At 42.7% G+C, this 27,063-nt stretch overlaps 2 protein-coding genes across 3 annotated transcripts in view; both read left to right on the forward strand.

Moving 5' to 3' along the window:
* The window catches only part of MAP3K2 (mitogen-activated protein kinase kinase kinase 2), a 92,524-nt gene extending 83,237 nt beyond the window's left edge, over positions 1 to 9,287 (forward strand). The window contains exon 17 of the mRNA XM_073305011.1: positions 339 to 9,287. Coding sequence (XP_073161112.1) covers positions 339 to 564 — 226 coding nt within the window. The 3' untranslated portion in view covers positions 565 to 9,287. The remainder of the gene's footprint in view (positions 1 to 338) is intronic.
* A 3,676-nt stretch (positions 9,288 to 12,963) lies between these two features.
* Positions 12,964 to 27,063, forward strand: part of ERCC3 (ERCC excision repair 3, TFIIH core complex helicase subunit) — a 47,210-nt gene continuing 33,110 nt past the window's right edge. The window contains exons 1-4 of one of the 2 annotated variants that reach the window (XM_073305013.1): positions 12,964 to 13,052; positions 17,655 to 17,860; positions 23,606 to 23,842; positions 25,502 to 25,551. In XM_073305013.1, coding sequence (XP_073161114.1) covers positions 13,034 to 13,052; positions 17,655 to 17,860; positions 23,606 to 23,842; positions 25,502 to 25,551 — 512 coding nt within the window. In that variant the 5' untranslated portion in view covers positions 12,964 to 13,033. Of the gene's footprint in view, positions 13,053 to 17,654; positions 17,861 to 23,605; positions 23,843 to 25,501; positions 25,552 to 25,801; positions 25,977 to 27,063 lie in introns of those variants that run through there. The other variant, XM_073305014.1, reaches the window with a different exon arrangement.

The following is a 27,063-nucleotide window of genomic DNA, read 5'->3' on the forward strand; positions in this document are numbered from 1 at the left end:
TCAGTTTGTGGAAAATTATAGGCACAAGGTGGATTCCAGGGTCACATGAGCAAGTCACATAAACATCTGCCACTGAAATAATTGCATTCAGGTTAGCTGACATGTGGAGCAGGACATAAGTTGTGATTTGCAGTAGCTAGCATGACCTTCAAATCAAGTGTGTAATTATAGACGTGATAAAAGTCTGTTTTTTCAATTGAATTGAGTTGCAATGATGTGTGGGCAACAATCTTCCATTTGTGGCATTTCAGTAAGCTTCCATGTTGTAGTTTTTGTTTCCACGGGGGAGAACATCATTCTGTTTGTAACCTGCTCTTTTACTTTCACCTCTGTTTCAGGAGCGTAGGTTGTACAGTGGTAGAAATGCTCACTGAGAAACCCCCTTGGGCAGAGTATGAAGCAATGGCTGCCATCTTTAAAATTGCCACCCAGCCAACCAATCCACAGCTGCCACCTCATGTCTCGGACCATGGTCGGGATTTCCTCAAGCGGATTTTTATCGAGGCCAAGTTGCGACCATCTGCAGATGAACTGCTAAGACACACATTTGCACATTATCACTAACAGCCTGCCTCAACTCAGCTTGCATCTACTGCATTTATTTTCTATTTGACTGCACTTTTATTTTTATTTTTGTACAAAAAAAGGAGAAAAAAGACAAGAGAGAAAACATATTTCTCTTGATTCTTTGTTTCACTTAGATTATAAGCAAGAATCTAAATTTTTGTATTTAGAATGAGGGTCCCCCCTCCCGACCTAGAACCTTTTGTTTCTGTAATGTACTGATGTGGTTCACAGATAAAGCACTTTAGTACATATTCATTCCTTAACTAAGGGGAAAACAGACATGTGACTTGGACTGTCAAGAACTGTAACATTTTCTAACACCGCTGACTGTCTCAGGATGCAGGGAAAAATACATTAGCAGCTAGCATGCAGGGAGAATAAAATCATTATCTGTGATTTGTTCTTTGTACTGTAGGTAGTTGCTGCTGAGGGTTTTAAGTTATATTTTAGCTTGTTAATCAGTTTCTGAATATCACACTTGAGGCATGAACCCACAGTTCTGGAAATTAATTAGAAAGCTCAAAGAACTTAGAACCCTCAGTAGAGAATGCTCTGCATAATAGAGCACCTGCCTGACACTTCCTTTGTGACCAAAAGAAAATAAGGCAGGAGCGTAACCCTAAATCAGTAGTTGGTGGGAGCTGGTATAAAGTTATTCTGTTACCTTCATAGATCAAAAATTACAGGTAAATCAATTATTATAGATCCAAACTTCTAGAGACTGCAAAGCTCAGGGGGTAGTCTCCATAATGAAGAAACAAAAAATAACCAAAAAGATCAACAGATAAATAGAAATAAGTCAGGAGAATCCTTACCCCCTGCAGCTGCCAAAGATACACTTACTATAGAAGTTAAGGGGGTGGGAGGAGTCACTTCCCTTAGGTGATTATCTCACACCGGTTTGTGTCTTACAAAGTCGTTCACCATCCAATGAATGTCAAAGAAAAAAATTAATCCTTATTTACTGTATGCATTATCTGACTATCCAAATGAACACCAAGGAATAAGACATTCAGAACAATTGTCAGAGACTGAGAAGGAATGTATTTTGAAGGTCATGCAACTGAATATAATAACAGGTTTTAGGGTAGCAGCTGTGTTAGTCTGTATTCGCAAACAGAAAAGGAGTACTTGTGGCACCTTAGAGACTAATAATAAATGTGTTCGTCTCTAAGGTGCCACAAGTACTCCTTTTCTTTTTTCTGAATATAATAATCCTTCTCAAATTGTTTTAAATGCGATTGTTTTAATAACACAATCCAGTTATTAGGATGTTAGAAAAAGTCCCTGAAATAAAATGAATTCTAATTCCTTGTGTCTAATTCCATTAGTGTCAATTGACAACAAGGCACTTCAAGACTTCTTAGGTCATATTTTTCAAGCAGCAATGATGATAAAAAAAAACTTTAAAATGCCTCTTTCCTAGGGAAAGCATTAAAAGCAGTCAACATAGAAACATCAGGGACAGACCATACAGAAAAAGTGGAATATTTTTAAAGCTGCTTGTGTGACGTAGCAATTGTACATGAATTTTGAAAATGAAGTCTAACTAAACAAAGAGCAGCAGCACAATGTGTCATGCTGAGTTTTGCATTAAAAATGACCAAAGATGTAAAAGGAACAAAGCAACTAAATAGTATGAGTCTACAATTTTGCAATCCAGAAGGATCAAACTGTGCTAGATCTCAGACAGTCATAAACTGTTTATTTATCTTTTCCATCTCTAGAACAGGGCAGTAAAAGAGTAAAATTCTGAGACAAAATCTCACAGTCCTTGAACAGCTCCACTGAAAAATACTGATGAGAAGCATTTACTAACTGACTTCACTTTAGAGAGAGAAGTCAAACCCTCCCATCTTTATAAAAGTATGCAATATACAGAATTTGAGAGAGAGTTTGGAAATAAGTTCTTTGACCTATATAACTTAAGTTTGATTCTTGATAGTATGATTGATTCACTGGTTGCCTATCTTACCCTCACAGTTATGTAAAGACGGAATGTGCTGATGCTTTGGACATCAAACCATTCTGGCAAGACTTTGTGTAATGGTTCCAAGAGTCCACTGTGCTTTTTGTCCTTATTAGGACTATCAAAAGCTTGAGGTGCATGAAAATTAAGAAATGAATGTATTGGGGCTACAATGAGAAATTAAAGTGTTGGCTCACGAGACAGAGACTCTTGAGGTTTCTGAATTTTTATTTTGCGAATTTAGCTGCTAAATTGTGTATCAGCAGCATAACTAGGAGTCTGGATCTATCCTAATCCATTTACCTGTAGTAGGTGAACAATTATTCTTCTATTGGGGTCACGATCACAATATTTTGGACAGGTGGCCTATTCTAGTTGTCTGTTTTCTGTGATTATTGTGACTTTTATCTGGTTGGTCATTTTGTTGGTCATGGTAAGCAGCAGTGCAGGGTTTACATGCATGAGATGAGAGTTCAGTCAGGGAAAACCCATGAGCCAAAATTAAAGTAAACTTGTGTTCACTTTCTTTGGCTTCTTTGTCACTCTATGGAAGCAGTCTATGGAAAGAATCTGCATGAACCTTTGTGCTGTAAAGGACCTTTGCTTCATAAGCAAAATTTAGTGGCAGTGGGGACAGTATGGGGAGTTATGTAGAGACTGTCTTTAAAATACAGTAGAACCTCAGAGTTATGAACACTAGAGTTACGAACTGACTGGTCAACTACACACCTCATCTGTAACCAGAAGTACTTAATCAGGCAGCAAAGACAAAAACGCAGCAAAGACTATACAGCACAGTACAGTGTTAAATGTAAACTACTAAAAAAGTAAAGGGAAAGTTTTAAAAAAAGGTTTGACAAGGTAAGGAAACTATCTGTACTTATTTCATTTAAATTAAGATGGTTAAAGCCGCATTTTTCTTCTGCACAATAAAGGTTCAAAGCTGTATTAAGTCAATGTTCAGTTGTAAACTTTTGAAAGAATCACCATAACATTTTGTTCAGACTTATGAACAACCTCCTTTCCTGAGATGTTTGAAACTCTGAGGTTCTACTGTAGACTAATAGTTTACATAATGTACAAACCATATATCTGAAATTGATTTCAAACGAATTAAGAAGGTATCAAAAGCCAAGCTGAAAATGTACATATATAGACAGTGGTATCTGAAAGGGTAAGAAAGTCATTTATATTACCAAAAAGTACAAAAAATGAACTTTAAAGGGAAAATGTAACCAGGTTTAACTGCAGCACTCAGAAATTTTAAAGATACTCTTGGATCAATAAAAGAAACTGCTCTCTGAAGCTTGAAGTTTTTAAAAAATATACCCTATTTGCAAGGCAGAGTTGGCTTCTCTATGCTGCAGTGTCATTTCTTAGCTGTGACTGGAAAACAAAACAAAAAAACCCAAGACTGCTGCTTTTGTGCCTTTTTAAAAGATTGCTTTCTGTCTTGACAATGGTAAACTGGTTTGAGATTGGGAAAAGAGAGAACTTGCAGAATAATACAAAGTTTTAAAAACTTTTAGGCATAGTTTTCCCCTTAAAATATAATTCCATCTGAATTGTAAATTGTTGGACATATCAGAAAGCTACTGAGGCAATATAGTACCTCTTTAATTATGACTAATTTCACCAGTTTTGTTGTTCATGATTAAGATCTTGTCATATGAATCACAAGAAGGACTGAACTATTTTTTTACCCTTGGGAGAACCTCCCAACCGATCTAAGCTACTTATGTATAACCCTTTAAACAATTACTGTATAAAATAAAACTATATTTTGAGCTAGAAATAGGAACTATTGAAGCTAGTCAAATTCTGCCTTTTGAGAAACAGGCAGTACATTCATTCCCTTGCATGTTGCATTTTTGGAAACTTGGTAAGATCATGTTGAGGTAAAATGGTTTTTGTGTTATCTGCTTTTAATGATGGTGCAGTAGATCCCTACATGTCCATAAGGCATCTAGCACATCACTGGCAGTATAACTAATACAATTTATGTCTATAATTCTGAAGGTGCATGGAGCTGCATAATTAAAATCCCATTGAAGATGAGGGTCATGAAGCAAGATTTCTCTGCGCCACTTTGAATAACCTACCAACTAACATTAGAGTATTTTAGAATCGTTAACTTGTGAGTACTACGTCCAATTATGAGAAAATGTCAGTGGAACAGAATGTTGTCACAGGGTTTTGGTCTCCTCCTATGTCAATACCAAAGCAGAACTGGGCTTACAGAAGTGTCAAGATTTATTGGGAGAGGAGAAATGCTTATTTTCAAATCAGGAGCTGTTGATCTGGCAACTATTTTTTATTACACTGACTTTATTTCTGTTACATCTGTTTAGTAATAAATATTTAACAACTTGTCTGTAAATTGGTTTTAATAGTGAGCTAGTCGCTGCATAATTCTGATATGCTGCATTCTTATTGGCTTATATAACCAGTAGGTTTGTACTTCAGCCAGTCAGAAATAAGCTTATTAATTAAACTACAGTTTTCTGTGTATTTTTTAATAAGCTGGTTTCTATCTGATTGAAATGGAGAAAAATATGAATAACTTATGGCTGGCACAGACTCCATTTGTAAAAACAAACAATGTGCTTTGGTACAAGTTCAGTCCTGTCTAAGGGGAGAATGATGTGCAGTGATGATTTTAAGAAAATGCTTACTTTACAAAAAAGAATTGAGTAGAATTTCAGTTAATCTAAACCACAAACTATACTTTATGCATACATAATTCCTTCCAATTTTTTAGGCAAAATTTTTGAGTAATAGTTCAGGGTACGTTTCAAATTGAGCTAAACTGTCCTTTTGGTTATAATATTGAAAAATAATTTAACAGCTGTCTCTTCAGCTAGTGCCTTTTTATCTGTATGCCTTAATTTTGTTTTTGTATAGACACCATATTTAAATCATATGGCCGTCTAATTATTCAGTGCCACCAAAATAGTCTTTAAAAATATATGCAAGTTTCCAAGGCAGAACTCACTAACTACATCAAAAGTTGTACTTTAACTAGTATCTGTAGCAGACTTTTAGGTTGAGAATTTACTACAGTTGTTTTTAAATGATAAAAATACTTAGCACCTACAGTGCTCTCCTTTTTCAGAGTACTGTACAAACATTCCAACAAGGATGTTAGTGTTATCCCCATTTTACAGATTGGAAAACTGAGACGTGGGCTAGATAACTTGCCCAAGATCATAGGCTTAGACATGCCACTTGCTATACGTGGTACTGTACTATAATAAAGGAAGTTTGGCTAAGAAAAGTGTTAAGACAGAGCCAATACTACTGCACAAATTAGCAGATAGTTCAAATGAGCTACCTTTGTTTCCAATGATATTGTGTTCTCTTCTTTTAAATAATCCTAACTCTGCCATTGTCTTGAATGAAAGCGTTCCCGCTAGAAGCAGAAGGTACAGTGCAGTATAGTAAGCCATTCCTTCAGACAACATTGACCAGTGTCAAACTGCCGCTTCAGAGACTTGAGCAAATTGGTCAGATCTACAGTTGTTTAGAAGTAAATTTATTTGTTAGCTTTTTAATCGTCTAGTTCTTTAAACTTTATCATGAATATAAAAAAAGCATATTTTTGTGTGCTTGAATGGAAACCCATATGGTGTTTTTTGGAATAGCAAAGGTATTACTGCCCATACCATTTCTTATTGCTGGGAACTTCCTATCTTGTATTCATGACAAGTATGCAGTGTCAAATCACTTAAAAAACCAAAGCTTTTCTATCCCCTCTACAAGAGCCAAAAGTGATGTTTCGTAGATTAGTACTATTACTCATCCTTATCTACCAGTAAACTATTGCTAAATGGAATAAAACAGGTACTAGTAAAAGTTATGTCCAGCACTGCCCATTTTTAAGGATAGGTTTGGAGGCTCCTCGTTGCTGTTTTGAGATGCAAAATTCATTCCAGCATTAAAAGGAAAAGTTTGAAAAAAGATCTACACGATCTTATTGACATCACTAACATAATGCACAAACTTGGTGATTAAATTCCTTTCCTATGATATTCTTTATAGCCAAGTTTGAGCTTGGGGGCATTTAAGGAAAGCCATGAAGAAAAGTAGATTTATGATCTGAACTGCTCGTAGTGCCATAGCAAACCAGAAGACTTCAGAGGTTGCTGCAGGAAGCAGTCCTTTTAATTTAAGAGCCAAATCTCACCCCTAGATACAAGGGACTTCCACTGCCCTTAAGGGGAGAGCCACGAATGCACACTGGAGGGAGCAGAATTTCCCCCAAGATAGGATTTCTAAGTCATTAAACTCCACATCAGGAACAAAGAGTGCTTTTGCATTTAACCTTTGTTTGGCTGATTTACGTTTTAAATTTCTTTGGCATTACTTCAGTACCTTTTTTGGATCATATTTGAGCAATACCTTGGGGAAAATCTGTAGCAACTAAAGGTGTAATTCAGTTGACCTCTCACGTATTGAAAGGACAGAATTTAGTAAGCTCATTTTGACTAGCTTTTTTTTTTCCATTATTTTTTTAAAAGGGGAGAAAAACTGGATAAAAATTAGTGAAAATTTGGCCCTGATCATTCAGTTGTTATGCTGGTGGGACTCCTGCTGGTAAGGATTGCAGGATCAGGCTCCTTGCGGGGAGGAGAGAAGAAAGATAATATGGGTTTACACTGAATGTAAGGTGGGAAATATTTCAGAAAGTTTTGCATCTTTTCCCCCTATAATAGATCTTCTTTCCCCCTCCCCCAAGAATATATAAATGTGGATATAAAGACAAGCATTGAATTTTTTGTCAGTTTCACAGTGTTTATCTTTCGCTAATACTGGTTTAAATCTTGATGTCATTCATTCTAAAATGTAAATGGTTTGTTAAAACTTGTCTGCCATCTCAGATGTCACACAGTTCATTTAATGGAATATCATTGTAAATAAATGTTGGAGACTTGGATAAGTTTGAAAGTAGGCTTTTTAATTTTCACAATGCTATGAATAAATGTGTAAATTTGCCCTTTTGATCTAATGTACATTTTTATGTAGCTGTTAAATTCTCTATATTTAATCTATCAGTTTCTCTCTGTATATGTTTTTACTCTCAGTTGAATGCTGGGCACAGTTTGTAATGTATACACAAAGGTGTTTTTTTCTATCAATGTTGACTTTTTTGCACATTTTTGAAAATGTTTAATTTGTACACTGATTTAATACTCTGACCAATTGTTGATGGGCGTATGAGAATCAAGTATGTGTGCAATGTACTACTGTTTGGATGTATGTTTTTTTATTACTTTTGAGATGTTGCTATCAGTAACTGCACTGCTGTTGCTGCTTTAAATGGAATATCTTGTGTACAAGTGTATTAGCCTATGGTTATATCTTGGTTGAGGAACTCAGGAGTTGAGCATTGCTTACTAGTTCTATAATGTGTCTAACAACTTTCCCAACTTTAAAGTATACTTGTAATTCTGTATATGAACTTTGTGTGCGTGCGTACGCGGTGTGTACACACACACACAGAAATATCCCAGTTGTCTTATTCCACAGTTTCATTTCTACATTTTTATGAACTTGTTTTTTAAGGGTACTATGTTTAGTTAGAATAATTAAATATATAAAAGCTTTGAGAGATAATTTACTAGATAAATATATTTTCAGCTGGCTGATGTTCAGAAAATATTTTTTTAATTTTGTTTTTAATCATTCAAAATGTATTTGTATTTCCAAAATTGGACATGAATTGTACTTAGAAGTATATTAAAACACTCTGGAGGGACAACAGTGGGATTTCTCTTTAAGACTTTTGTAAAAAACCAAAATGCTAATGTGTCAGTGATACGGAGAAAATCCACTGTTGTGAAAAGGGGAAAGCAATCTTTGAATTCTCAGAGCTACTTGAAAAAATGTGAGGGGGGGGAAAAAATCAATCTTGGAAAAGTCAGATTTTTCCATCTCCTGTTCTATGTGTTACATTTAATGGTAATGCTTCTCTTTCTTTATCCTTTCCCATTTCTAGTTTTCTGGTATTAGAAAAGATAAAGCATGTTACTATATTGTTGATTGATTGGCGCATGAGATAAGAACATGCTTTAAAAATGTGGCTTACTCCTTTCAAGAATACTAGTCAAACTTTTGACTTCCATTTTGATTAACATTTTTGTGGCTTAAAAAAAAAAATCCTGTATAATGTTTAAAGTGATACCCAAGTAAAAATCCTCATGCTAGGTATACAGTGCACTGTTGAATGTCTCTAAATCCATAGTTTAGGAAAAGAGCCAGTATACTCTGTCAAACAAAGGACCTACTAATTGCCTGGTACGGTGTGGTTTCTTCCACTTTTCGTGCACATTTTGACTTTGTTACATTCTCAAAATTGTGCTTGTAAAAATGTATAAAAAACTTTTTTGATTTTTTTTACTTTTTTATGTATTTACCTGTTTTATTTTCTTGCTGGTAAATGGCTTTTATTTTGTTTGGGTTGGGTTTTTTTTGTATCGGATGTAAAAGAAGCCATGTTTATATTTTGTGTTTGACCAATGACTTTGTTTATATGAAATTTATATATTGTTGGTACACATCTTTGTTTAGGTTGATCATGCATGAGGACCTGCAAGAATTAGCACAATGAAAGATTGCTTTTTCTTCCAAATTTTTATTCATTTTTGAAAGGTTATGGTGCAGAGGTTTACTGGATGTAACCTTATGAACTATGGAACGACTATAGATAATGGCACTTTGAGTGTTAATAAAACAAAATATTTATTTCCAATTTGTTTTTCCCTTCATTTATTTTATGTTTTCAAAACAGCAAATTTACACGCTTCACATACTACATTTGCCTGCAACACTAGACTAGTCTGTTCAAAGTAAAGCAAAGTATATAACATGGTACAGAAAGCATCTCTCAACATCCATGAGTTAGAATGTTTAAATCTACAAAGATCCTCTTATAAATGCAAAGATCGTGGAAATAAAAAACGATCACCCTCTCATGCTGTAAAGCAAATGCCTCTGATTTTTGTTATACAGTAAAAACTGGCCTGCGTAACTGAGATGGGAACCAGGAGCACAGTGTTCAACTCCTGCTCATGCCGAAAAGAGGTTGTTAGACACGAGTAAGCTCCAGCAGGTAGCTGTCTATGTGAAATACCATCTGCAAGGACACACTCCTGTTGTAGAATGGGGGAAAACCCATCTTTACTAGGTATGTTTTTATTTGACTTTTGGATATTTCTTTATACAAACAAGGGAATATTCAGGCTATATTCAGAATTGGGGAGGAGAGTCACGCTTTGTTGGAGAGAAATTGCAGCTATTTGGCAGCTTTTTGTTGTTGTGCAACCTTGTGACTGTCCCAGAGCTTGACAATAAGCATAAGAGTATTTTTAAAATTTTAGTCCGTTTGTGACTTATTTATATGACTTAGTTTTAACTGATATTCTCTAAGGCACTGATTCTGCAGTTTTCAATGTATAGGCAGACTACAACCTGAAGCCGCATTGAAATCAACAGGGCTGTCTATCGGGCTGCAGCAGCATGTCTGTGCATTGTAAATGGCAGGATTGGGACCTGTCACCTCAATTTAACTTTTTTTGCCTGGAACAATCATTTCTGCAAAAATGCGGAGGGATTTTTAACCACCATACCAGGCAAGGGAGAGACATCATCTGTTCTGAGTTTAAGGAAGTAAGAATGGAGCTGGCTCAAAGTATGCTGTCATTCAGAACTAGAACTTTCATGTGGAAAAGGGACAACTTTTAAAAATAATTGAGAGCAAAACTAGAGCCCTTTAAGTAATCTTCACTAATATAATGCTTCACATCCTCACATTTCAGTAGAAACAGTAGCTATGTGCCTCAAGGAGCTCAATCTATTTTATAGTGGTACCTTTAATGTAGCAGACAAAGGTATACAAGATCCAAAGGCTTAAAGTTGGCTTAAAGGTCAGACTGGAAATGCATCCGAGGAAGTGAGCTGTAGCTCATGAAAGCTTATGCTCAAATAAATGTTAGTCTCTAAGGTGCCACAAGTCCTCCTTTTCTTTTTGCGGCTACAGACTAACACTGCTGCTACTCTGAAAACTGGAAAGAAGGTGTGAATTTTTAACACTGAGGATGATTAACCACTGGAACAATTTACCAACGGTGGGGGTGAATGCTCTATTGCTGGCCATTTTAAAATCAAGATGTTTTTCTAAAAACATCTGCTGTAAGTCAAACAAGAGCCGTCTCTGGGACGTGCCCTCTGGTGCTAGGTGCTGTACAAAGACGAAAGGCCGCATGGGCTGTACCTGGAAGAGCTTTCAATGGAATGGAATGCACTGAGCATGACTGACATAGGGGCTGGACCTGGGGGTGCTGCTGCATCCCCTGGCTTGAAATGGTTTCCCTCATATTCAGGGTTTACAGTTTGGTTCAATGGCTCTCAGCACCCCCACTATACACATATACATTGTTCCAGCACCTCCGTGCCTGACAAAATGTGCTGGGGGTGAAGATAAGGGAAGTAATCACTAGGGCTGGGGGTAAACAATTTGCACAATGGATGGTTCCCTACTCATTTTTAAAATAGATCTCTGCCGTCCCCTGTTGAGGGGCCACAGGGGTGTTTGGGGAGTCCGAGGTGATGCTGGCTGCTGGAGTTTGTACAGGGCCTGACTGGGGGTGATGTGGGCTTCTGGGGTTGGTACAGAGGGTGCTGGGGGGGGGGGTGCCAGAGGAATGGGGGGTGCGGGTTGCTGGGGTTGGGACGGAGGTGCTGGGGGAGTGGGGGGTGACACGGGCTGCTGGAGGGGTGCCGGAGTTGGGACAGGGGGTGCCTGAGGACTGGGGGGTGCTGGGGGAGTGTGTGGGGGGAGACGTGGGCAGCTGCGGTTGGGGTGGGGGGCGCCGGGGAGTGTGTGTGGGGGGAGACGTGGGCTGCCGGGGTGGGGATGGGGGGCACTGGGGGAGTGTGGGGGGGGGAGGCAGGCTGGGGGCGGGGGGTGTCGGGGGAAGGGGGGAGACGCAGGCTGCTGGGATAGAGATGGAGACGGGGGAGAGGCGGGCTGCCGGGATGGGGACGGGGGGTGTCGGGGGAATGGGGGAGGAAGAGGCGGGCTGCCGGGATGGGGATGGGGAGGGAGAGGCGGGGTGGGGACGGAGACGGGGGTGTCGGGGGAGGGGGAGGGAGACGCGGGCTGCAGGGGTGGGGACGGGGATGGGGGGGAAGGCGGGGTGCCGGGGTGGGGACGGGGGGTGCCGGGGTGGGGACGGGGACGGGGGGTGTCGGGGGAGGGAGGGGAGGCGGGCTGCCGGGGTGGGGATGGGGACGGGGGGTGTCGGGGAACGGGGGGAAGGCGGGGTGCCGGGGTGGGGAGGGAGGGTGTCGGGGGAGGGGGAGGGAGACGGGGGCTGCCGAGGTGGGGACAGGGGGTGTCGGGGGAATGGGGAGGGGGGGGAGGCGGGCTGCCGAGGTGGGGACGGGGACGGGGGGGAAGGCGGGGTGGCGGGGTGGGGACGGGGGGTGCCGGGGTGGGGATGGGGACGGGGACGGGGGGTGTCGGGGGAGGGAGACGCGGGCTGCAGGGGTGGGGACGGGGGGGAAGGCGGGGTGCCGGGGTGGGGACGGGGACGGGGGGTGGCGGGGGAGGGAGGGGAGGCGGGCTGCCGGGGTGGGGACGGGGACGGGTGGTGTCGGGGGACGGGGGGGAGGCGGGGTGCCGGGGTGGGGACGGGGGTGTCGGGGAACGGGGGAAGGCGGGGTGCCGGGGTGGGGACGGGGGGTGTCGGGGGAAGGCGGGGTGCCGGGGTGGGGACGGGGGTGTCGGGGAACGGGGGAAGGCGGGGTGCCGGGGTGGGGACGGGGGGTGTCGGGGGAGGGAGGGGAGGCGGGGTGCCGGGGTGGGGACGGGGGGTGTCGGGGGAAGGCGGGGTGCCGGGGTGGGGACGGGGGGTGTCGGGGGACGGGGGGGAGGCGGGGTGCCGGGGTGGGGACGGGGGGTGTCGGGGGAAGGCGGGGTGCCGGGGTGGGGACGGGGGGTGTCGGGGGACGGGGGGGAGGCGGGGTGCCGGGGTGGGGACGGGGGGTGTCGGGGGAAGGCGGGGTGCCGGGGTGGGGACGGGGGTGTCGGGGGACGGGGGGGAGGCGGGGTGCCGGGGTGGGGACGGGGGTGTCGGGGGACGGGGGGGAGGCGGGGTGCCGGGGTGGGGACGGGGGGTGTCGGGGGACGGGGGGTGCCGGGGGGTGGCGAGTACCGGGGGGGAAGGGGAGTGTAGGGGGAGGAGGGGGGGCCGTGGCTGTGCTGGGGACCGAGGCGGGGGACGATGCGAGGGCGGGTGTCGGCGGGTATTTGAGGGGTGCCGGGGGGACTGGGGAGGGGTGCGAGGGGAGGGGCTGTGAGGCGCGGGGGTTGCTAGGTGACAGGCCGCGGGCGGCGCCCCGTCCCGGAAGTGACGCTCGGGGTCGGGGCCGGCGCCGGCTGGGCGGGGCCCGCGGTGCTGCTGGCGGCGGGCGGGCGCGGACGGGCCCGTGACGATGGGCCGGCGGGAGCGAGGTGAGACTCCCCCCCGCGGCGGCTCCGCTCCCCGCCAGCGCCCCCCGCGCCCGGTGCGCCCCTTTCCCGCCCCGGGCGTAGCCGGGGCCCCCGACGGGCCGCGCAGCCTGCGGGGCGATGGGAGCTGCCCCCGCCCGGCTTCCCTGGGCTCCGGCCGCCACCAGCCGCAGGGGCCACGTCTGGAAACCGGGCCCCGGGGCTGTGGCCCTTAGACTGGGCGTGTAACAGGCGTGTGCGCGTGGCAGGTGCGCGCGCGCGTTTCCGCGTCTGCGGGCGCGTGGCAGGTGCGCGCGCGTGTCCGTGTCCGCGTCTGCGGGCGCGTGGCAGGTGCGCGCGTGTCCGTGTCCGCGTCTGCGGGCGCGTGGCAGGTGCGCGCGTGTCCGTGTCCGCGTCTGCGGGCGCGTGGCAGGTGCGCGCGTGTCCGTGTCCGCGTCTGCGGGCGCGTGGCAGGTGCGCGCGCGTGTCCGTGTCCGCGTCTGCGGGCGCGTGGCAGGTGCGCGCGCGTGTCCGTGTCCGCGTCTGCGGGCGCGTGGCAGGTGCGCGCGTGTCCGCGTCTGCGGGCGCGTGGCAGGTGCGCGCGTGTCCGCGTCTGCGGGCGCGTGGCAGGTGTCTGTGCGGGCGACTGTGTGTGTATGCTCATGGTGGGTGAGTGTGCATGTGTGGCAGGTGCACGTGTGTCTTGTGTGTGGCAGGTGAGTGTGTGCGGGTGCCTGGCATGTGTCTGTGCATGCCTTGCACGTGCGCACCCACACACCACCTAGCACGAGGGAGCCCCCTTATTGGTGTGCGAGGTTGGTCATTACTGTCGTACACATATTAAATAACCTTGTTGTGCTTGGTGCCCCTGTAACTGATGGTGGGTGTGATTGAAATCCAGGGAGCTAAGAGCCATTGGGAAAGTTGAGGGATCTCTACTTGTGAAAGCTAAGACCCGATGTAAGCTAATACTTACGTCCACTTAGTTATGTCACTCATGTGAAAAGCGATGTTGTTTAACTGACCTAAGTTCCGGTGTAGACACCACTAGATCAATAGAAGAATTCTCCCCTCAACTTAGCTACCACCTCTAAAGTAGGTGAATTTAGTACAGCAATGGAAAACCCCCTTTCGTGGCTTTCGTAAGTGTCTGTACTACAGTGGCATGACTGCAGCTGTGTTGCTGTAGTGCAGGCATATCCCATGTTTACAAAATAATCTGAATAGAAGGTGACTTTTCCTTTTCCCCACTTCTAAATTCCTATCTCAAGTCTTCCTGCCAAAGTCTTCCTACATGCAGGTCCCTCTTCATCTGCCAACCAGGAGCTAAACTCATAAGAACAGCCATACTGGGTCAGACCAATGGTCCATCTAGTCCCATATCCTGTCTTCTGACGGTGGCCGGTGCCATATAGTTCAGAAAAAATGAACAGAACAGGGCAATTTCGAGTGATTTAACCCCTGTTGTCCAGTCTCAGCTTCTGGCAGCTGGAAGTTTAGGGACACAACCCAGTTGTATGGGGTTACCTCCCTGACTATCTTGGCTATTAACCATTGATGGACCTATTCTCTGTGAACTTATCTATTTCTTCTTTGAACGCTGTTATGCTTTTGTCCTTCAAAACATCTCCTGGCAATGAGTTCCACAAGTGGATTGTGCATTGTGTGAAGAAGTACTTCCTTAAGTTTGTTTTAAATATGATGCCTATTAATTTTGGCAGGGGACCCCTAATTCTTGTGTTATGTGAAGGGATGAATAACGCTTCTCTATTTGCTTTTTCCACACCATGGATGATTTTAAAGACTTGTATCATATCCCCCCTTAGTCATCTCTTTTCTAAACTGAACAGCCCCAGTCTTTTTAATTTCTCTTTGTATGGAAGCTGTTTCATACCCCAATCATTTTTATTGCCCTTATCTTTTCTCTGTACCTGTCCCAATTCAAATGTATCTTTTTTTTAAAAAAAAAGATGGGGCAGCCAGAACTGTACACAGTATTCAAAGTGTGGGTGTACCACGTATTTATATAGTGGCATTATGTTTTCTGGGGTTTTTTATCTCTCTCTTTCCTATTGGTTCTTACCATTTGGTTAGGTTTTTTGAGTGCTGCTGCACACTGAGCGGATGTTTTCAGGGAACTATCCACAATGACTCCAAAATCTCCTTCTTGAGTTTTAATAGCTCATTTAGACCCCATCGTTTTTTATGTGTACTTTGGATTATGTTTTCCAGTGTGCATTACTTTGCATTCATCAGCACTGAATTTCTTCTTCCATCTTGTGACCCACTTACTCAGTTTAGTGAGATCCCGTTGTAACTCTTTGCTGTCTGCTTTGAACGTAACTATCTTGAGTAATTTTGTATCGTCTGCAAACTTTGCCACGTTCGTGTTCACCCCTTTTTCCACACCCGTTATGAACATGTTGACTAGCACAGGTTCCGGTACAGATCCATTGGGACCCTTTTATTTACCTCTCTATTGTGAAAACTGATGATTTATTCCTAGCCTTTGTTTCCTATCTTTTAACCAGTTACTCATCCGCGAGAGGACCTTCCCTTTTATCCCATGACTTGTTACTTTGTTTGAGAGCCTTTGGTGAGGGACCTTGTCAAAGACTTTCTGAAAATCCAAGTATACTATATCCACTGGATCGTTCTTCTCCATGTGTCTGTTTTACCCCCTCAAAGAATTGTAGATGGGGAGGCATGATTTCCCTTTACAAAAGCTGTGTTGACTTTTCCCCAACAAACTGTGTTTGTCTATGTGTCCTGTAATTCTGTAATTTATGATAGTTTCAACCAATTTACCTGGTACTGTAGTTAGGATTACTGGCCTGTAATTGCCAGGATAGCCTCTGGAGCCTCTTTTAAACATAGGTGTTACATTAGTTACCCTTCGGTGATTTGATACAGAGGCTGATTTAAGTGATAGGTTACATACCACACATATTTGAGTTCCTTCAGAACTCTTGGGTGAATGCCATCTGGTCCTGGTGACTTTTTTCCAAAACCTTCTCTACCGACACCTCCGTCTGAGACAGTTTTTCAGATTTGTCATCTAAAAAAAATGGCTCAGATGTGGGAATCTCCCCCTCATCCTCTGTTGTGCAAATAATTCATTTAGCTTCTCCACAACAGCCTTGTCTTCCTTGAGTGCTCCTTTAGCACCTCTAACGTCCAGTGACCCCACTGATTGTTTGGCAGGCTTTCTGCTTCGGGTGTACTTAAAAAGTATTTTTGCTGTTAGTTTTTCTGTTTCCTGCTAGTTGCTCTTCAGATTCTTTCTTGGCCCGCCTGCCTTATGCTTCTACGCTTGACTTGCCAGAGTTTATGCTCCTTTCTGACTCCTCACTAGAATTTGACTTCCAATTGTTAAAGGATGTCTTTTTGCATCTAACCAACTCTTTTGTTTAGCCATGGTGGCGTTTTTTTGGTCCTCTTACTTTTATTTTTATATTTGGCATATAGCTTTAGTTTGAATCTCTATTATGATATTTTTAAATAGTAAAGGAGTACTTGTGACACCTTAGAGACTAACCAATTTATTTGAGCATAAGCTTTTGTGAGCTACAGCTCACTTCATCGGATGCATTCAGTGGAAAATACAGTGGGGAGATTTATATGCATCCAGTGAAGTGAGCTGTAGCTCACGAAAGCTTATGCTCAAATAAATTTGTTAGTCTCTAAGGTGCCACAAGTACTCCTTTTCTTTTTGCGGATACAGACTAACACGGCTGCTACTCTGAAACTTTTTAAATAGCGTCCATGCAGTTTGCAGGCATTTCTCCCTTGTGACAGTTCCTTTTAATTTCCATTTAACTAGCTTCTTCATTTTTGTGTAGTTCTCCTTTTTGAAGTTAAATGCTTCTGTAGTGCGGTTCTTTGGCATTTTCCCCCAATTAAGGATGTGAAATTTAATTACATTTATGGTTGCTATTACTGAGCGGTTCAGCTATATTCAGGATGAACAGAACCAGATCCTGTGTTCTACTTAAGACTAAATCAAGAATTGCCTCTCTCCTTGTGAGTTCCGGGACAAGCTGCTCCAAGAAGCAGTCATTCAATGTGTCTAGAAATTTTGTCTCTGCATCCCTCCCTGAGGTGACACATTCCCAGTTAGTATGAGGATAGTTGAAATCCCCCATGAAAATGCATTTTCTACCTTGTAGGCTACCTAATCTCCCTGAGCTTTTCACAATCACCATCCTGGTCAAGTGGTCAGTAGTATATACCTACTGCTATAGTCTTACTATTCAAGCATGGGATTTCTATCCATAGACATTCTGTGGTACAGTTTGATTCATTTAAGATCTTTACTTTATTTGACTCTATGCTTTCTTTCACATGTAGTGTAGCGCCCTCACCAGCACGACCTGTCGTTTCATATATTTTGTACCCTGATATTACTGGGTCTCCTTGATTTTCCTCATTCCACCAAGTTTCTATGATGCCTATCCTATCAATAACCTCCCAGCAAGTATCTCTTAATGTAGGTTTTTGGTTTTTTTAAATAGATGTCTGACTCACTCGGCTACAGATCTGGACAGTGTCTTGTCGTCTTGATGGACCTTAACTGATCAAGGTGTAGATAAATTTATATTTTAATTTTTGTGACTTTGTTTTCAGATAAGAAGAAATCTAAAAAACGTCATTACGATGATGACGATGATGACGACGATGAAACTCCTGGTAGAGAGTCTCAGGAAGCCGTTCCATCTGCAGCTGGGAAACAAGTGGAAGAGTCTGGGATCAAAGTGGATGAGTATGGAGCAAAAGACTACAGACTCCAGATGCTTCTAAAGGGTGATCATTCCTCACGTCCACTCTGGGTGGTAAGTCCCATCAAACAGCTTTGTAAAAGACTTCTTTTGTTTGTGGCAAATAACAAAGGAGAATGAAGTATAGTACTGTGCAGTGAGTTTGAATTAGGTAGACTTAGAAAGGGACACTGTGAGGAGGAAGATTTTGCATAAGACCCAACAATACGGACAAATGCTGTGCAAAACACAGCCAGGGAGACAGTCTCTGCCCTAGATTGCTAACAACGGACATAGGACGGGATGCTTTGGAGATCTAGAGGAGGGATTCATGTTATCTAGGCAAATACCTTTCTCTGTAATATGGTACAAATGAGGTTTGAGGTAAAAGGTTAAAACTGGAAGGCCCCATCAATATTTTTTCCCCAGAGAAAAGCTGGGAATACAGGAGGATTTGTAGCCATTTCAAAATATGCTTCACTTATTGCAATCTAGTAGAGAGGCATAGTGGAGGGGGGGGGGGACAAAAACATATCATATGTCTCCAGGTAGACAGAAATCTTGGTGTGAGTTTGCCCGTGTAAAACATTCTGAGCAAACTTTAAAGTTTTGGTACAGTCCTAGTTTAGAGTGGCATGAGAGGATGACAGAGATGCTTAATGACTTATTTGTTTCAGTTTTCACCAAGAAGGTTGGTGGCGATTGGATGTCTAACATAGTGAATGCCAGTGAAAATGAGGTAGGATCGGAGTCTAAAATAGGGAAAGAAGAAGTCAAAAATTAAACAAGTTAGATGTCTTCAAATGACCAAGGCCTGATGAAATGCATCCTAGAATGCTCCAGGAGCTGACTGAGGAGATATCTGAGCCATTAGCAATTATCTTTGAAAAGTCATGGAAGACGGGAGACATTCCAGAAGACTGCAAAAGGGCAAATATAGTGTCCATATATAAAAAGGGAAATAAGGACAACCCAGGATATTACAGACCAGTCAGCTTAACTTCTGTACCTGGAAAGATAATGGAGCCTTGTGGATAGGGGGAAAGCGGTAGATGTGGTATATCTTGACTTTAGTAAGGCTTTTGATACTGTCTCGCATCACCTTCTCATAAACAAATAGGGAAATGCAATCTATATGGAACTACTATAAGGTGGGTGCATAAATGGTTGGAAAATCATTCCCATAGAGTAGTTATCAGTGGTTCACAGTTATGCTGGAAGAGTATAACGAGTGGGGTCCAGCAGGGATCGGTTCTGGGTCTAGTTGTTTTGAATATCTTCATCAATGAATTAGATAATGGCATAAAGAGTACACTTATAAAGTTTGCGGCAATACCAAGCTGGGAGGGGTTGCAAGTTCTTTGAAGGATAGGATTAAAATTGAGAATGATCTGGAGAAATGGTCAGAAGTAAATAGGATGAAATTCAATAAGGACAAATGCAAAGTACTCCACTTAGGAAGGAACAATTAGTTGCACACATACAAAATGACTGCCTAGGAAGGAGTACTGCGGAAAGGGATCTCGGGGTCATAGTGGATCACAAGCTAACTATGAGTCAACAGTGTAACACTTGTGACAGACCCAGACCAGTGGGTTACTGGAGTCTGGTCGAAGGCAAATATACTGGCTACTGGATGAATAGTTTTCTGTTCCCTGGGTGACCAGAGCAGGGGCTGTGCTAGAGCAATCAGGAATGTGCTAGAACCAATTAAGACAGGCAAGCTAATTAAGACGCCTGGAGCCAATTAAGAACTTAAGAGAATCAATTATGGCAGGCAGGCTAATCAGGACACCTGGTTTAAAAAGGACCTCCCATCAGTTAGTGGAGGGTGTACAAGGAGCGAGAAGGCATGCTGCTTGGAGGACTGAGAAGTACAAGTGTGATCAGGCTTCAGGAGGAAGATCCTGCGATGAGGATAAAGAAGGTGCTGTGGGGGGGAGGCCATGGGGAAGTAACCCAGGGAGTTGTAGCTGTCACACAGCTGATACAGGAGACATTGTAGACAACTGTTATCCACAGGGCCCTGGCTGGAACCCAGTGTAAAGGGCAGGCCTGGGTCTGTCCCCCCAACTCCTGATCAGACACAGGAGGAGTTGACCTGGTCTGTGAGCAACACCAGAAGGGAAGGGCTAATTTGGAAAGGGATCTGGCCTGTCCCCAACCCACTAGGTGGGACAACAGAGACTGCGGAGATCGTTCTCCGTTTCCCTCATGCTGACCAGTGATGAGGTTAGCTGAGTGAATGGCAGATTTGAGCCTCTAGCAGAAGCGGCCAAACTGAGGGCTGCCGTCAGTCTCTGAGGTGAGCAAATCTGCCAAAAGCACAGGACCCACCAAGGCAGAGGAGGAGCTTTGTCACACACACTTGCAAAAAAAGCAATCATTCTGGGATGTATTAGCAGGAGTGTTGTAAGCAAGATGCGAGAAGTAATTTTTCCGCTCTACTCTGCGCTGATTAGGCCTCAACTGGAGCATTGTGTCCAGTTCTGGGCAACACATTTCAAGAAAGATGGGGACAAATTGGAGAAAGTCCAGAGAAGAGCAACAAAAGTGATTAAAGGTCTAGAAAACATGACCTAAAAGGGAAGTTTGAAAAAAATTGGGTTTGTTTAGTCTGGAGAAGAGAAGACTGAGAGGGGATATAACAGTTTTCAAGTACATAAAAGGTTATTACAAGGAGGAGGGAGAAAAATTATTCATCTTAACCTCTGAGGATAGAACAAGAAGCAATGGGCTTAAATTGCAGGAAGGGAGGTTTAGGTTGGACATTAGGAAATTTTTCCTAACTGTCAGGGTGGTTAAGCACTGGAATAAATTGCCTAGGGAGGTTGTGGAATCTGCATCATTGGGGATTTTTAAGAGCAGGTTGGACAAACACCTGTCAGGGATGGTCTAGATATTACTTAGTCCTGCCTCGATAAATTGCCCTGTTCTGTTCATTCCCTCTGAAGCATCTGGCACCGGCCACTGTTGGAAGACAGGATACTGGACTAGATGGACCATTTGTCTGACTCAATACGGCCATTTTTATGTTCTTATTGAGGAAAGCAAACTTTGTGTTTCAGGGCATAAACAGATGGCCTGCAAGGGTTGGTTGGGAGGCTCTCCCACCAAATACCCTTTCACAACTAACCAGATTTATCGAGTGAGCCATCCCCTATCATGCAGTCCAAGCTTCTGGCAGTCAGGGGTTTCAGGACACCCAGGGCATGGGGTTGCCTCCATGACCATTTTCAATAATAGCCATTGATGTACCTGTCCTCCATGAACTTATTTAATTCTCTTTTGAATCCAGTTATGGTTTTGGGCTTCTCAGTGTCATCTGGCACAGGTTGACTTTGTGTTTTGTGAGGAAGTACTTCCTTGCATTTGTTTTAAACCTGCTGCCTATTCATTTCATTGTGTGACGCTTGGTTCTTGTATAACGTGAAGGTGTAAATAACACTTCCTTATTTACTTTCTCCACACACCATTCATGATTTTGTAGACCTGTTTCATATCCCCCCTCAGTCGTCTCTTTTCCAAGCTGAACAATCCCTGTCTTTTTAATCTTGCCTCATACGCACGGTGTTCCGTAACCCTAATCACTTTTTCTGGTCTTTTCCAATCCTAATATATCTTTTGTGAGATGAGGGCAACCAGAACTGCACCCAGTATTCAAGGTGTGAGCATACCAAGGATTTATATAATGGTGATACGATATTTACTATTTTATCATTTGTCCCTTTCCTAATGGTTCCTAGTATTCTTCTAGCTTCTTTGACTGCTGCTGAATATTGAGCAGATGTTTTCAGAGAACTATCCAAGACTTCAAGGTCTCTTGAGTGGTAACAGCTAATTTAGACTCAGTCACTTTATATGTATAGTTGGGATTGTTTTCCAATGTGAATTACTGTGCATTTATCAACATTGAATTTCATCTGCCAGTTTGTCGCACAGTCATCCAGTTTAGTGAGATCCCTTTGTAACCCTTTGCAATCTGCTTTGGACTTAACTATTTTGAGTAATTTTGTGTCATCTGCAAAATTTTTGCAACCTCACTGTTTACCCTTTTTCTAAATCATTGAATTTGTTGAACAGCACTGGTCCCAATACAGATCCTTTGGGGACAACTCGCTGTTTACTTCTCTCCACTGTGAAAACTGTAAAACCTTTGTTTCCTATCTTTCAACCAGTTACTGATCCATGAGAGGACCTTCCTTCTTATCCCATGAGTCAGTGTGTATTGCTGTTATGATTCAGGACTTTGATTAGCATAGTGACTCTTCTCAAACAGTTAGTATGTGGTCTTACTACAAAATTAATATGTCAGACTGAAAAAACCTCATCAGTTCTAGGGGCGTTTACACTTGAATGCATTAAAGAGACACCAACAAATTAGTATCTGGTCACTTGCAGAAAATGAGTTAAAAGTAGGTTCTGGTACTATGCCTAGCTCTGAGTCCCCTGTCAGTTTTTGTGGTTTTAAAGCCCAGGGTGAATTGATGTAAGTCAACACGATTTAAATCAGCAAGCAGGAAACCTTGATTTAAATCCATCGATTTTAATCGTGTTTTGCATTTGTACATTTTAGTTAGATATTTTCCTAAAGAAAGGTTTATTTTTGTTGGTGGTTAAACATATTGATTTGCAACTAATATAGCCTTTACACTACACTTGGTGATTCTTGGTGCTAACCAGGATACACCGTATCTATACACATTTATTTAAGCAGTTATGCAGCTTAACTTACATGTATTCGCAGTCTCAATTTTAATTTTTGTATTACGTTAATGGTGAATGGTGCATTTCTTATTTAGTAGACAATTAATTTTTTACTTGTGATTTGTGTCAAGCTTTATTTGGATGGTAATTCAAATTCAATTGAAGGACAAAAACAGCATATTATTTTGGTTTATTAAATTTAAACTACTTCAAATGTGCTGGATACATAAGAAAAAAGTTTATCAAAACCGATTTTAGTTTTAAAACTGATTTATTAAGCGAAGGAACTATGATCTGTAGTTAGCAAATTGAACTGATTGTTTCTGGTCACCATGTCCTTCAAGCCTTTAGAACTAATAGATCTCATCCCAGTTTTTATTCATAGACTGGAAGAGGATAACAAGCTTTCTTGCTTTTTCAGCTCCCATTGGTCTCTTAATTTTGAAAGAACTAGTCATTGAACTGAACTAGTCGCATAAACTGAAATGAAGAAAATATTTGCTCTGCTACTGCTGTCCAAAACTGGCTTAACACTTCAGCAAACTGTGGCCCAGATGCTTAGCCAGTGACTTCCACCAGTTCAGTGGTTGGATTTTCTTAAGAAGTTGGCAGCAAACATGTTGTTTGTTGTATTTCATTAAATGATTTTAACAGATTATGATTGGTTTAGGCCTTAACATAAATTGCCAATTTTAAATAGGTTTATTATTTTAACAATAAACCTGTATTTAATTTTAAAAGATCTGACTTTTTAAATCATCAATTTTATTCACCCTGTTACAGCCTATTTTTAAAAAGCTTTTTTCTCTCACTTGATGCTCTCTGATGGGAAAATTGGTAATCGTGAAACTGATTAGATGAACCTCAAGGTGGCCTCGAGTTTTTTGCTGACTTATTTTGTTTGTGTCTTGAACATCAGATTAGTTTTCCTTCATATGTGGCTCTCACCCTGAAACAGCAGCACCTTTTCCATGCCCCATGACATACTGTCCATTAAATAATAATGGTCCCTTTGCATCGTGTGTCCTTAATCCTAGTAGTAGAGAGGGCTTTCTACCTTTCTCACACAACCTCATTATTTCTTTAACCCATTTTTCCTTTTCTGTCTTCTAGGCTCCTGATGGCCATGTTTTCCTGGAAGCCTTTTCTCCTGTTTACAAATATGCCCAGGATTTTCTGGTTGCTATTGCTGAACCTGTGTGCAGGCCAACCCATGTACACGAATACAAACTCACTGCTTACTCGCTTTATGCTGCTGTCAGTGTTGGTTTACAGACAAGTGACATCACTGAATATTTGCGAAAGCTGAGCAAGACTGGTGTCCCAGATGGAATAATTCAGTTTATCAAGGTGAGATCGTTTCAGTGGAGAGTCATTCTCCATTGTCTTTTCATGTCTCTAATGCTCCTGTTCTCTTCTATTGCTTGGTTTCAGAATTCAGGGAAGCACGCTCTTCATCCTATCTTCTTCCTTTACCCTTAGGATAGCATCAGAAACATAGCTTTCAGGCTGTGACAGATTGGAACTGGACATCAAAATTGCATATTTCTGATTGATTTCTCCATGCAACATGTATGCATATCCTAAATACACCTTATAAATAGGTTTGACCCACAAATAGAAAATTTCATGTAAAGGTCTGATCTTGTAACCATTGTTCATGTAAATAATTTAACTGGAGTCAGTAAGTGCTGCAGCATCTGGCCCCAAATTTGGAATCACCCCTGCTATATGCATTAAAACGTCACATTGTCGAAAGGTACAAACCTGCACTATAGAACAGTGTCTGAGTTGCTTATGGTTTTTTGCATTTAATAGTAAGTTAATGCATAGTTGAGGTTGCTCTATTAAAATCAAAGTCAGAAATGCTAAAGTCAAGGTTCCAAAAGATGTATTAACCCACCTGTGTTGTGCATCCTGTATGTTTTTTTGAATGTATTTTTTATATTAACAGAAATACAGTAATCTACACATATAGCCATAAAAGTAGTGTAGAAAACACACTCTTAATCAGGAATTAGGAACTAAATCTTATTATTTTTGGTAGAAAGTATTCCATAGAATATTCAAGCTGTGCAGTGTGTCAGAGTTAACATTGCTATAAGAATCCTAATTTAACTGAGCAATCATAGCCTTGCATTAATGAAACGTAGCTATTGCATAATAATGGAAATTAATGTACACTGGTTGGCGGGAGGCAGTTCTCTGAAAATGATAAAAATGTAATTTATTTTAAGCCAAGAAAAGCACATGCTCCTTAGTGAGGATTGTGCCTTTCAACCTTAGCAAGTAGCAGGGGCTGTCTTTTCGTTCATCTAGCACACCAGGGTCCTCGTCCTTGAATTGTACTCCTAAGTGCTATGATGATACAAATAAAAACTATTGTGGACATTGCCAGGCACCTGTCGTAACCAGTCTTGTTATCAGCAAATAGCTATAACCTGTCTGGGTCCTCCAGGTCTCTATGCATATGGATTGTGAGGTGCAGAAGCATGTGAGAGAGACCATGGCGTAGCCCTAAATATTTGTGAACAAGCTGCCATTTGGACAGATATTACCAAAGATTCCAGACTTGACCTGGAGTCTCTAACACTATATTGCGGGATAGATGAGTTCCCATCTCTTCTATATTCAGAGGAGGAATTCCTCCGATGTTTCAAAGCATCCAGTTCTTAGTGGTAACGAAGACCATTTTTTTTACGTAATCCATAATAGGTTGTGAAACCTCTTGAAGACCTCTCGTCTTTGATGCCCATCTATTTTGCAGCAGCTCTCAGCAATCCTGTGCGTGTAGAGTTGACTGATTTCAGTTCTCCCTTATACTTCCCATTTGTTCTGACTCTTATTGATCCTGTACTAGTCTTGGTGAACCATTCTGGTTACGCAGCAAAGGTTGTGTGTCTGTATTTTTGTATACACACACAAATGTTGTGTCAATAAAGCAGTGGCTGATTTAATATGCTGAATCTGAATTGCTTGTTCCTAATGGATGTTCTTGTCTGTTTGTAGCTGTGTACTGTCAGCTATGGAAAGGTAAAGCTAGTTCTGAAACACAACAGGTAAGCAGCTTTTCTTGTGTGTGTGTGGGGAAGGGGGTGGGAGGGAGGGAATATAATTTTTTTTTTTTATTCCCCCTGCTTGCAGTACTTTAGTATAGTAGTTATTTGCTTTAAGTTTGACTGTTCTGGGTTCACTCTAGTGGTGATCATTGTGTTAGCATGGGTATGCTTTGTTTGTTTTTTGGTTTTTTGTTTTTTTTTTTAGAAAGATTCTTCAAACCAAAAGTGCTGATTTACGTTAATTGACTGGTCAATCTATGGTCTCAGACTGCTGAGCTGACGATGTTTGTTTTACTGCGGTAGATTGTCTTACTGCGGGAAGTGGCGCGGGCTGCATGGGACATGCTGGCTGCCGCTTCCCATGGCTCCCGTTGGCCAGGAACGGTGAACCGCGACCACTGGAAGCTGCAGGCAGCCTTGCAAATGTAAACAAACTGTCTGGCGGCCCGCCAGCGGATGACCCTGACGAACTGTGTGCGGGCCGCAGGTTGCCCACCACTGGCCTAGATGATCTAAATGGTCCCTTTTAGCCTTAAAATCTATCCTGCATATGAGAAAACCAAGGGTCAGAGGGGAAGTGGCATGCCTGAGATGCCACAGCGTGTCAGTGGCTGAGCCAGGAATAGAACCCAGGACTCCTGACTCCCAGTGCCCTCTCGCCTCCCTTTTAACCTGCCCTGTTGGGTAAAACAGAAATTCACCCACCTGTGGAACTCTTTGCCAGAGGATGTTGTGAAGGCCAAGACTCAGGATTCAAAAAAGGATTAAAAAAAAAACTAGATAAATTCATGGAGGACAGGTCCATCAGTGGCTATTATCCAGGATGGGCAGGGATGGTGTTCCTAGCCTCTGTTTGTCAGAAGCTGGGAATGGGCAACAGGGGATGGATCACTGGATGATTCCCTGTTCTGTTCATTCCCTCTGGAGCACCTGGCATTGGCTGCTGTCGGAAGACAGGAGACTGGGCTAGATGGGCCTTTGGTCTGACCCAGGGTGGCCGTTCTTCTGTTCAATACTAGCACGCTCTTTATAGCCATTTTTAGGAGTCCTCCCTGAACCACCACCTGCTTCTCCAGTTCAAACGTTTTTCAGCTTCTGTAGGCTCACGTTTTAATGAGACTCTCCAACGAGCATCTTTATTGGCAAGCTTCAAGGGGAAGAAACACTCCTAGAGCTTGCAGAATGAGGTTTTCATAGCTTCTGCCTTATACTAAGGGCTCAGGCAGCTCACCCTGTGTACTCGGATTTCTTTCCTGGCCCCACCCCAAAGGCGGCTTCAAAAGAATTGCCTCCTTTTAGAGATGATGGACGGTGAAGTGGGGAGCTTTCCAGGGTTATCTAAATGGTGCTTTTGGAGTCTTTCTAGTCTTATCTAAGTTTTGAAATGGATTATTCAAGCAAGGGAATCTTTAGCAGTTAAATATTTGCTGTGAGGATGTCTGTGAAAAGTTCTCTGTAGTAGCAACAATTGTTTTAACCCTCATACGCACGAGCGATGGCAAAGATGCTATA

This window comes from Lepidochelys kempii, chromosome 11 (assembly GCF_965140265.1).
Source record: "Lepidochelys kempii isolate rLepKem1 chromosome 11, rLepKem1.hap2, whole genome shotgun sequence".
In the NCBI taxonomy this organism is placed as follows: Eukaryota; Metazoa; Chordata; order Testudines; family Cheloniidae; genus Lepidochelys; species Lepidochelys kempii.